This window comes from Sycon ciliatum, chromosome 1, assembly GCF_964019385.1.
Source record: "Sycon ciliatum chromosome 1, ocSycCili1.1, whole genome shotgun sequence".
NCBI lineage: Eukaryota > Metazoa > Porifera > Calcarea > Leucosolenida > Sycettidae > Sycon > Sycon ciliatum.
The window spans coordinates 40,499,476-40,511,550 of record NC_088643.1 but is presented as its reverse complement, the minus strand read 5'-3'; the positions used below and the strand labels follow the sequence as shown (position 1 = coordinate 40,511,550).

At 51.5% G+C, this 12,075-nt stretch overlaps 1 protein-coding gene across 1 annotated transcript in view; it reads left to right on the top strand.

Annotated features, from left to right (window-relative positions):
• The window catches only part of LOC135825737 (dynein axonemal heavy chain 1-like), a 100,324-nt gene that overhangs the window by 52,212 nt on the left and 36,037 nt on the right, over positions 1-12,075 (top strand). The window contains exons 25-34 of the mRNA XM_065338362.1: positions 1,224-1,361; positions 1,609-1,772; positions 2,338-2,542; positions 2,860-3,063; positions 3,492-3,605; positions 4,871-5,020; positions 5,192-5,278; positions 10,534-10,640; positions 11,356-11,435; positions 11,715-11,806. Of these exons, the coding sequence (XP_065194434.1) occupies positions 1,224-1,361; positions 1,609-1,772; positions 2,338-2,542; positions 2,860-3,063; positions 3,492-3,605; positions 4,871-5,020; positions 5,192-5,278; positions 10,534-10,640; positions 11,356-11,435; positions 11,715-11,806 (1,341 nt within the window). The remainder of the gene's footprint in view (positions 1-1,223; positions 1,362-1,608; positions 1,773-2,337; positions 2,543-2,859; positions 3,064-3,491; positions 3,606-4,870; positions 5,021-5,191; positions 5,279-10,533; positions 10,641-11,355; positions 11,436-11,714; positions 11,807-12,075) is intronic.

The following is a 12,075-nucleotide window of genomic DNA, read 5'->3' as shown; positions in this document are numbered from 1 at the left end:
CCGTGCTGTGTATTTGCTGGATGATTGTGGAAATGACACACATCGCTGTAATTCCCCGCTTTGTTCCGGTATTGTAACGAGGAGACCTCGTCAGGCGAAATAGTACGTCATCGTACATTTGAGATCAGCGGGAAGAAGATGACGACGTCCACTAATTTAGTATCTGTGCACACGAATCTGCTGTGTGTGTGACTCTGTGTGTCAGCTATGATATCATCTTCTGTGGTTCCATGCCTAGCATGTACGTCTAAACCATCCTGCAAAGTTTGAATGACGTAGGTTGAGCGATCGCTCCGCGAAATATACTTTTTGAAATTCTCTTCATAGTATATCTTCCACCATTGAAATTTCGAATTTCTTCAAAAAAAGTGCTGAGAGGGGTGCCTTGCAACCTCGATATGGCTTGTTCCAGGCATGCTTTGGAGCCATCTTCTGTTGAAGTAGTGGCGGGGATCTGCCCTGCAACTGCTACAACAAAAAATGATTCGATCTGAGAAAGGGTGAGACCGCGAATCTCGGTTGAATATTGAGTATTTCAAGCCTTTTCACGACGAAGATGGAGTTCTTTTTGGAGATGGACGTCGCGGCAAAGGACATGGTGTCCGACGTCTGGCGTCTGGTGAAGCCAGGGATCATTTGTCCAGTCAGGTCGGCAGCCTAACCGTCGGTAAGCTTGTGTTTGGATCCCGTTCTGCTCGATGTGGTAGATCACAAACAATTTGATATCGCACAAATTGATCTCAGCATCGTGCGTACGGTATTTTATATTCAGAAAATCCCAAAGTGTCTCTGTGTGGGCGTCCTATGCCACGAGAAACTCCAATCAGGCTCCTATGTCCTCTGCCTTCATGATTGAATGTCCACTTCGTTTGAACAACGAACACAACAATCGAGGACGGCTTTGCAATGAAAAATACAGCTATACTGGAGCTGAAAAAAAGAAGAAAAAAACGTGCTCAGGATGAGACTCGAGTACACGCATACTCTCCCAGCAGGTGAAACACAAATTTTTGTGAAAAATGCGTGACGCCGACTGACCAGTAATTTCGCCTGACGGCAATGGGTGCGAAACAATCCCACATCATCTGAAGTTCTGAGGTGATCTAAATCAGACTCTAGATAGGTATGTGTGTGTGTGTGCACGCGTGCGCGTGCGTGTGTGTGTTGACAACTTGCAACAGTCTCTATCATTGTCTCTTTGTGTGGTGTTAATGTGACCGTAGACACCACGAACAGAGTGGGTGCTACAATGGCCAGGTCAGATTGCCATTGCTGGCTGTCAGACGTTTTGGACATCAGACGTGACCGCGGCCATCGAAGCCGATGAGCTTGCGGCGAGCAAGATGAACCTGGACAACCAGGTATGCGGTGTGGAGTGCGGAACCGACTACGACATACACTGTTTCACGGATGGATTGATACCAGTGCTTTAATGTTTCATGCTTTCTAGCAGTTTACTGTGCTGAGAGAGTGATGTTGTTCACAATTTCTAAGTATGTTCTCGGCACCAACGCTAATGAGGATACTGGTGGAGTTCTGACATCATTTACGGTGCGGAAAAGGGTCAACACTGACTTGTGTCTTGCTTGTATGATTCATCTTCTGTAGCTGGCTGACCTGGTGGCCTTGGTGAGAGGCAACCTGACTCGTATGCAGCGCTCAATCATGTCAGCGCTCATTGTCATCGAGGTTCACTCCAGGGACGTCTGTGCCAAGATGGTCGGCGAAGACGTGAAGAACGTCAATGACTTCGAATGGATCAGTCAATTGAGGTACACATGCCATGTCTCTGAATACCGAGTAAATCAGAGCAGCTTCGCAGTCTGTGCACACTGGTACAACATGCATCTGCTACCCTCAAGTTTGTTTCTTGATACTATGTTTAAAAACGCACTGATTCACGGGGACTGTACGGTGCTACTCCAGGAACATCTGGTTCTGAAAACAGGACTCTGCCGTATTCAGCCGCACATTCTGTTGCAGGTGTTTTGAGAATATTTTGTAGCTGGTGCAGCAGTCATTGGTAACAAAGTCCTAGAATCTAGATTTAACTCAAGAAGACTGTTTCAAGCAAGTTTCTCGTGAGTTGTGTCTGGCTGTACCATGTGGTTGCACATAATGGACTGTGCTATGCCATGTAGCCATGTAGCTACGTAGTGTCGTACTATCATACTGTACTATGCCATGTACGAGTGTCATACTGTCATCCATATGCTGGTGCGGCGGTGCTCTACAATGATGTGTGCTGCTTGTATTGGTTGCATGTGATGTGTGCTGCCTGTCCTGGTGCATGTGATGTGTGCTGCCTATATTGCTTGTATTGGTTGTATTTTACAGGTACTACTGGGTAGAGAACAATCTGTTCACGCGCGCCGTCAATGCAGAGTTTGAGTATGGCTACGAGTACCTGGGTAACTCCGGTCGGCTCGTCATCACACCACTGACTGATCGGTGCTATTTGACACTAACCGGCGCTCTGCATCTCAAGTTTGGTGGAGCTCCAGCTGGTCCTGCAGGAACAGGCAAGACAGAGACAACTAAGGTGTGTCATAGCGTACATCCGGGATGTTTTGTGATTAAAGTGCTGTTGCCAATAGTCGCCAATCTATTCTATTGCATGACCTTTAGGCCGTTTATTGAAACAAGTATTCTTTTACTGAAAACTCCACAGACACAACATTCATTACGATCTGGTCTTCAGCAGCCACAGTGACATTCTTTCAGCAAGTAGCTATCATGACTGTAGGATATGACTGTAGGATATGACTGTAGGATATGGGTGTTAACGTCTACAGAGAGCATTCTGCTGTGTGGGTTGGATTGACAGGTAGTCTTGTAAATTGCTGTGTGCACTTGCAGGATCTTGCCAAGGCCATGGCTATCCAGTGTGTTGTGTTCAACTGCTCTGACCAACTTGACTTTATGGCAATGGGAAAGTTCTTCAAGGGACTGGCTAGCGCTGGTGCTTGGGCCTGCTTCGACGAGTTCAACCGAATCGACATCGAAGTGTTGTCCGTCGTTGCTCAGCAGATCACAACCATTCAGCTCGCTCAGCAACAGAGGGTATTATACCGTGTTCTGCTGCTATAGTATTAGCTGTCCTGACTAGTGTGGCTAGGGCTGAGCTGTGATCGTGTACATGTACATTCCACGTAACTTGTATGACAATTTGAAAAGCAGTGTGAAGAGCCTGAGCGCTCATGGGTGATATGATTGTCTGGAGTCTGTTCATGTATTTTTTCTCCCCACTCATCAAGTTCTAATGATTCACGGTGCAGGCTGCATGTACCCATTTGATATACATGTAGGATTATGTAGTTAATGGGCGATAAAGAGAACATATGTGCAATGCATATCCTCGGTAGCTTCCGGGGGGGGGGGGTTCATCCTGAGTTGCTTCCGGGGGGGGGGGGTCATCCTTTGTAGCTTCCGGGTATGTTTGAACTTAAGTCCTATCCTTGACGTCTTCACCCGTGTATTGTGATTTTCAGCTGGACCGGTTCCTGTTTGAAGGAGTTGACATCGGTTTGAAGGCATCGTGTGCTGTCTTCATCACCATGAATCCTGGATATGCAGGACGCACTGAACTGCCGGACAATTTGAAGGTATGGGGCATGTCAACCGAACTGTACTTTTCCAAATGCAGTGTTTCTTCTTCTTCATAGGCCATCGAAGGTTAAATGCCCTTCGATCATTTTTTTTTCTCAGAAGAGTCCAAACACAGAAATCCAGTGACTGTGTTGCAAAGTACTGTTGCCGGTGAATCCTCCTAATGTTTCAGGTTGTGGAAATCATGATAACCTTGTTATCAACTAGCCGAAATTCATCAGCTTTAGTTCGGCACACGGGGAAGTGAATGTTGATTTCTGTGAGCAACATGCGTTAACTCGCACTGTGATGCTTTGGGCGGTTCAAGCACATGCCTGTGACGTTGGCTGATAGTTGCATCTCAACTATGATGTACATGTACAGTCCACACATGCAAATTAGGGGTGAAACGGTTCCATGTTTTTCTTGTTCGGGCATAGTTTTCCACGGTGCGGGTATCGGTTCCATGTACTCTTTTCTCCAGACCGACAAAATGCGTTCGTGACAACAATTGTTTTTGAAAACATGTTTACGAACAAGAGCGAGACATCGGAGAGTCCATGTGCGAAGAAGATAATGACCAGGGGAACCCTTTGGTCCTTGGAAGAGCGATGATCGTAAGGTACCATATTAGTAGACTTGACGCGTACATGCATTTGTAAGAGAACGAAATTTTTCGAGTTTCGGTTCGAAATTTGACGGAACGGGTACCCGATTCTTTTCAGCTGGCGGTTTCAAAACCGGTTCCTTACCCGAACCGTTTCACCCCTAATGCAAATACATCACTTCCTTACCCGAACCGTTTCACCCCTAATGCAAATACATCACTTCCTTACCCGAACCGTTTCACCCCTAATGGAAATACATCACTTCCTTACCCGAACCGTTTCACCCCTAATGCAAATACATCACTTCCTTACCCGAACCGTTTCACCCTAATGCAAATACATCACTTCCTTACCCGAACCGTTTCACCCCTAATGCAAATACATCACTTCCTTACCCGAACCGTTTCACCCCTAATGCAAATACATCACTTCCTTACCCGAACCGTTTCACCCCTAATGCAAATACATCACGATCACCCTTAGGTCACAGTAGGTGTTACAGAAACTGTTTCGACAATTCCCGGACGATGTTAGTGTACGCCATTGCTAGCATTCTCCTTTTGCAATGATGTAGGTTTGGGAACTTGATATATTTGCCTGCTGAATGTACTCTCTTTCTCTCACTTTCACATCCATATGCACGCACACATGCACACATACATGTGCGATTGTAGGCATTGTTCCGTCCGGTGGCTATGATGGTGCCAGACTACGCTATGATAGCAGAAATCATGCTCTTCTCGTTTGGATTCTCCGACGCCCGTGTCATGTCCAAAAAGATCACCACCACATTCAAGCTGTCATCGGAACAGCTCAGCTCTCAGGTAAGTTGATAAGGGTCGACAGGTGTGTTGTTCATTTGTCTTCTCCACTATCTTGAGATAAGTTTTGTTGCTGCAGTGTCATCATTGCCTGGTGCTATCATGTTGCCCAAATCTCGGTGTCGAACACTGATGGAACTGTACTTTTTGTGCCTGTTTCTTTTTTGTGCATAGGATCACTATGATTTCGGTATGAGAGCTGTGAAAACTGTCATATCGGCCGCTGGCAATCTGAAGAGAGCTAACCAAGACATGGATGAGGTGAGTGGTTGGCATGTGGCTGGGTTGATCACGTCTATACCGGCACACCCACGGTCAACTGGGCACTCGCTACTCGGAGTGAGGGTAATGTGGCTGCAGCTAACGATTGCCCCCTTGCCGGGCACTGATTGAGAGCTTACCATCTCATCCTCGCTCTCAGGCGCTGCATCTGCCACCTTGGCATAATCAGACACGGTGGTGGCCTGGAACTAGGGAAACTTCTCTAAGCTGGTGGTGTTTCTTAACACAACTATATACCCGGTGGTAACGAGGGTGTGTGAACTTTGCTTTACTTGTACCTGTACATGTATAGGCTGTGGATGGGTGCAGCGCATACACTGCCTTTCACCAGGGTATTGGAGACCCTTGGTGTAGTGTTCACGTGTTCCTACGCGCTGTGGCATTCCTTGGCCACTCCAGACATTCATGATGCATGTAGTAGTAGTAGTACATCGTGATGTTATGCATGTAGCATGTGCCGTTTCCCGCGCGCGCGTGAAACGGACTTCGCGGCTTTTAGTTGCTGTGCATGGTTTGACTCTGGACTCTTGTTGTTTTGGACTGAAGAAGAAACAATACTACATTGGCGCTGCGAGCTATTTCGTTCCTCCGCGGCGAGCATGGGTGACCGACCACCCGCCATTCCGCCCCCTGGACCTTTTCCTATTTATGTCTCCCTCTACGATGCCGCCACGCGCTGGCCCGCCTGGACACGGAGTTTCAAACTTTATCTTGCTGCGTCCAAAATTGGCGATGACGACCAACAGCGTGGGCTACTCCAGTACCTGGGAGGAGACGACATCCAGCAACTCGTGCCCACTCTCAGCAACACAGGGGCAACATTCGACGACCTCGCCAAAGCATTGCAGGACGAGTTCGATAAACACCAAAACAAAACGCTCCTCAGGTTCAATTTCCGTCAGCTTCGTCAACAGCCGAACGAGACTATGGAGGGTTTCTGTTGTCGTTTGGGCGACCACGTGAAACGCAGCGGCTTCCCGGATACAGCCGCGGAGAAATTGGCTGTCTTGGACCAGCTGATCATCGGCTGCAAGTCCGACGCCCTTCGGCGAAAATTGCTGGAGATCGATGGCCTCGACTCCGACAAAGCTCTGAAAGCAGCCCGCGCGTATGAGGCCAGCATCACCCATGTACTCGCCATCAAGGACGCCTCTCTGGGCTCTTCAGTGGCTTCACAGCAGGACGCCCACGTCGCTTCCCTGGCGTCAGCAGCACCCCAGCCTGCCCATGTGGATGCCCTCTCAGGGTCACAGCGCCACGGCTACGCAGCTGCACGCCAGCCCCAAGCCCAGTGTCCACAGTCTACCTCATCCGGTCTGACCTGCTACCGGTGTGGAAAGCCAGGCCATGCCACATGTGACACTGCCAAGGGCCAGTTCTGTAGCCGCTGTGGCAAGCCAAACCATTTCGCTGCGGCATGCCGCGCCTCGGACTCCGCCATCCAGGCCCGCACGTTCAGGGAACGCCGTCCCCACCAACACTCTGACCAGCACGCTGTCAACAGCGGCCACCATGCCATTCATTCTTTAGAGATTGGCGCAGAGCTGTTTTCTACCGACTCTCCGCCTCGCCCATCTACGGCACCCTGCCGTGAGGATGCTCGGCGCACCGTGCACGTCAACGGCATACCCCTGACTGTCTTGGTTGATAGTGGTGCCAGTCACAATATCATCAATACTGATGACCTGGCAAAGGTTGCCCCTGGTGCAGCACTTCAGCAAACGGATGTGCAAATCTTTGCTTACGGCTCAACTTCACCTCTTCCTCTTCTGGGTAGCATCACCCTCTGTGTTTCCTCCGCTACCATGAGTTCGATGGCAACATTCCTCGTTGTCGCACACGCGCCACGTACCGCTGCTATCGTTGGCCGCGAGACCGCCATGCATTTTGGCCTCATCCAGCTGGTCCACAGCATCGAAAGTCCGCAACTGCCAGACGACCTTGCTGAGTACCACGACCGCTTCCAGGGCCTCGGCTGCATCAACGACGTAGAAGCCCATATCTACGTAGATGGCAACGCCCGCCCTGTCGCTCACGCACCATCCAAAGTGGCTGTCCACCTCCAGGAGGACGCACTCGCTGAGCTCCATGAGCAGCTCGCATTGGATGTCATCGAGCCTGCCACTGGCCCCACCCCATGGGTTGCCCGAATGGTGGTCGTGCCGAAGCGCAAGGGCAAAGTGCGCCTCACGCAGGATTTCCGTGATGTCAATGCCGTTGCGGCACGGGAACGCCATCCCATCCCCACGCTCGAGGAGATTACTTCCGACATGCCAGGGGCCACCGTGTTCACCGAGTTGGATATGAACAAGGCCTTCCACCAGATCTCACTGGCCGAGTCTTCCCGTCTTTTCACCGTGTTCCACACGCCCCTCGGCCTAATGCGGTGCAAGCGACTCGCCATGGGGTTGGCTTCAGCGTCTGAGATCCTCCAGCGGACCATGGACCGTGTCCTCGCGGGTCTCCCAGGTGTTCGCAGCGTGCACGACAATATATTCATCTACGGCGAGACGGCCCAAGTCCACGATGAGCGCCTGCACGCCTGCCTGCAACGCCTACGTGCCCACAATGTTACCCTCAACCTGGCGAAGTGCCAGTTTCGCCAAACCCGCCTGGCCTTCATGTCGACTATCTACAGTCGCCGGGGCACTCAGGCTGCACCACACCACAAAGAGAGCATTGCTGTTTTCGCCACACCCAAGTCAGCTTCCGATATCAAGAGTTTCCTGGGTTTGGCGACATTCATGCGCCATTACATCCCCGACATGGCCACCAAGACGGCACCCCTGCGGAAACTCCTTGGCAAGGGTCAGCAGTGGGATTGGTCACCCGAGGCTCAGGCAGCATTCGATGCCATCAAAGCCGACATAGCAGCTGATCGGGCCCTCGCCTACTTCGACCGTACCAAACACACTCACCTTTACGTCGATGCCTCACCCGTTGGCCTTGGCGCCATTCTCTGCCAGTCTCCTGAAGCAGTCGTCCAGGATCACTCCGAGCTGAAACCAGTCGCATTCGCAAGCCGCAGCCTGACCCCCACTGAGCAGCGTTATTCGCAAACGGAACGCGAAGCCCTCGGTGTGAAGTACGGCTGCTTGCGCTTCTCCCATTTCCTCAGCGGCGACCCCGGCTTCACGGTCCACACCGACCACAAGCCCCTTCTACAGCTGCTTCACCCGTCTTCACGACCTCCACCCCGCATTGAACGGATGGCTCTCAAGGTCCAAGACCTCCACTTCAAGCTGGTGTATGAACCTGGCCCTTCCAACCCAGCAGACGTCTTGAGTCGTCACCCTCAGCCACATCCTCCCCTGCCGAATGTTGGTGAGGAGGAGGACACCGCCTATATCAATGCCATCGCGCAGTCCTCTGTTCCCAACGCCCTCCTCTTGTCCGACATCCAAGGCGCAACTCGAGCAGACTCAACGCTCCAGGCCGTGCTGCTGTCACTGCAGACGGGCATGTGGGACGACAAGGCAGTGGACATCCGCCCTTTCTTCACGCAAAGGCATGAACTCTCCGCCGCCGACGGTCTCCTGCTCAAGGACCATCGTCTGGTGATTCCACTGTCTCTCCGAGAGCGGACACTTCAACTGGCCCACTCCGGCCACCAAGGCATGACACGGACCAAGCAACGACTGTACACGAAAGTCTGGTGGCCTGGCATGACGTCCGCTGCGGAATCCCTCTGCCGCCAATGCCTCTCCTGTCAGGCAAACACGCCAACAGGCCCATACAGGCCGGAATCCACACCGACCCCACCATCGACGGCGCCATGGCAACGGGTGTTTGTCGACCTGTATGGCCCCTTGCCAGGCGGAAGCACACTCTTGGTTGCGGTGGACCAACTGAGTCGCTACCCAGTCACTCACGTGTTCAACTCCACTCCCGCTACAGCTGGCGTACTTGCAGTGCTCCGCAGTGCGTTCGCAGCATTCGGCCTGCCAGAAGAAGTGGTCTCTGACAACGGCCCCCAGTTCCGCTCGGCGGAGTTCAACCGTTTCCTGGCCCAGATGGGCATCGCTCACCGTTGCACGCCTCCTCTCTGGCCCCAAGCCAATGGTGCAGTGGAGCGGATGAACCGCACGATCGGCAAGGTCCTCCGTGCTGCCCAACTGGATGGCCGAGATTTGCGTGCTGCACTTGACGAGTGGCTACTCGCATACCGCACCACTCCCCACCCCGCCACAGGCCTGCCGCCAGCTACCATCATGTTCGGCCGCAGCATCCGGGACACTCTCCCCAGCCTGTGCACGGCCCCAGCACCAGATGCGACCGTCACGGCGAACAAGGAGCATGCGTTCCGCGCCCGCCAATGCGAGGCGGCGAACCACCATCGCAGTGCGCAACCGGCTTCGACCATCACCCTCAAGCCGGGTCAACAAGTTCTGCGCAAGAACGAACGGCAGCACAACAAGCTCGACTCAATCTGGGATCCAAACCCATGGACTGTGGACGAGATGACGGGCTCCACCGTGGTCATCACCCATCCAGTCACAGGCCAGCGGGTCTCTAGGCATGTGTCATTTACGAAGCCGGCTCCCGCTATCGTGGTTCATCCTCCGTCGCCCGAGCCTCCACTACCTACCCCGCCGCCACCGCCGCCACCACCGACAACACCACACCTGCCCCACCGGCGGCGTCAGCAGCCACCGCGCTCGGCCAAGGCGGTCCACAAATATGTCCAAACAGCACGCGCCACCTGATGTATGTGTGCATCAAGTCCACCCTGAATCTCAGACTGGCTTCAGTTTTTTCCCTTTTATCCTTTGTGTGACTGTTTACCTGCTCCGCCTTTTCTATCTGTAGCATAGGGAGAGGAACAGCCTGACATCAAGTCATTTATCCATGCCTCGTGTTTTCAGTTTTCAGTTTTCCACTTTTCACCCTACGTTTTTTCATCTGTGCTTGGGAGAGATGTAGTGTTCACGTGTTCCTACGCGCTGTGGCATTCCTTGGCCACTCCAGACATTCATGATGCATGTAGTAGTAGTAGTACATCGTGATGTTATGCATGTAGCATGTGCCGTTTCCCGCGCGCGCGTGAAACGGACTTCGCGGCTTTTAGTTGCTGTGCATGGTTTGACTCTGGACTCTTGTTGTTTTGGACTGAAGAAGAAACAATACTACACTTGGGAGGTGTTGGCTTGTGTTGGCAGGATTGATCCAAGACATGTGGTGTTTCAGGTAGTGTCTGGGTACTTTGAGCCGTGTTCTGGCTGGTTGCTTTGCAGGAACTGATTGTCCTACGTGCTATTCGAGATGTCAACGTACCCAAGTTCCTGCAAGATGATCTGAAGCTCTTCAACGGCATTGTCTCTGATCTCTTCCCACAAATAAAGTGAGTGGTATAGCACCATGCTCAAGTCAAGCAAGACCAGACAGTCAAGAAGAGATTCACAATGCTTAAATGCGTACTGCTGCTTTGCGAAACTCTCTCCCTCCCTCTCCCTCTCCCTCTCCCTCTCCCTCTCCCTCTCCCTCTCCCTCTCCCTCTCCCTCTCCCTTTCCCTCTCCCTCTGCCTCTGCCTCTGCCTCTCCATCTGCCTCTCCCTCACTCCCTCCCTCCCCCTCACCCCCTCTCTCTCTCTCTCTCTCTCTCTCTCTCTCTCTCTCTCTCTCTCTCTCTCTCTCTCTCTCTCTCTCTCTCTCTCTCTCTCTCTCTCTCTCTCTCTCTCTCTCTCTCTCTCTCTCTCTCTCTCTCTATCCATTCACAATCTTATTGGAAGCTGCTGAATACGGTGAAGGTAGCTCACAGGTGGTTCTGGGGCAGGAAATGTTGGAGACACCCTACTTCAATAGGCTCGACATAGTGGACATATCGCCTCTTCCTTGTCACCTTTGCCTCTCCAACCGAAGTTGGGTCACCCAATCTCTGTTGTGTCCACCGGGTCGCCTACACTGTAATTCAGGCTAAATCACGTTGCAGGGAATCTCTTTGTTGATCACTGTCAGTCTGTGATTTGCTCACGGTCAGTCTGTGATCGTTGTGCTGCACCTAGTGACTAGCTGTTACTAACAGTTACTTCAAATACGACTGCTGTGTCTTTGTGCAGGGAGCAGCCAATCGATTATGGAGACTTGGAGGCGTCCATTCGAACATGTACCATCAACTCTGGACTGAAGGATGTTGACAGTAAGTGGATGCATGCCGGCGAATGATGCTCTAGTCTAGACTGGAAAGAGCAATGGCCTCTCAGCATACTATGACTGGGTCTTGTTAGGCACTTTTGCCTGGTTGAATGCCCAGACCTTATATGGACTACTGGACTGCTGCATCTATGTTTCCCTACCCAATATTGAATGCCATGCATTGCATTGTATGCCATGCATTGCAGTGTATTGCGTTTTTGAGAAGAATGAAGGTGTTTTCCCTGAAACCAATGAATTTATCCCTCTGTGTTTGGATTTGTAGATTTCATCACTAAGTGCATTCAGCTGTACGAGACTACAGTTGTCAGACATGGACTGATGTTGGTCGGACCTACTGGATCTGGAAAGACGCAGGTACTTAGTTGCTGATTTTCCATCGTATTGCTTCATATAAGGAGGCGCACTTTGAAGCCTGAAAGGCCCTGAATTGTGAGATCTGCTTCTGTACCGTTTGACAGTAGGCATAGAGTGACGTTGCCGCAAGGGGAGACAGTTTGGAGAAAGTAAACATGACAAAAATCATCTTACACCGTAATCGACGTAATAATTATACTTACACTGCTGCAGGTGTTGTGAGCGGATTGACGTCTAGCAGTATTGTAGTACACTAGTAATGACTTTCA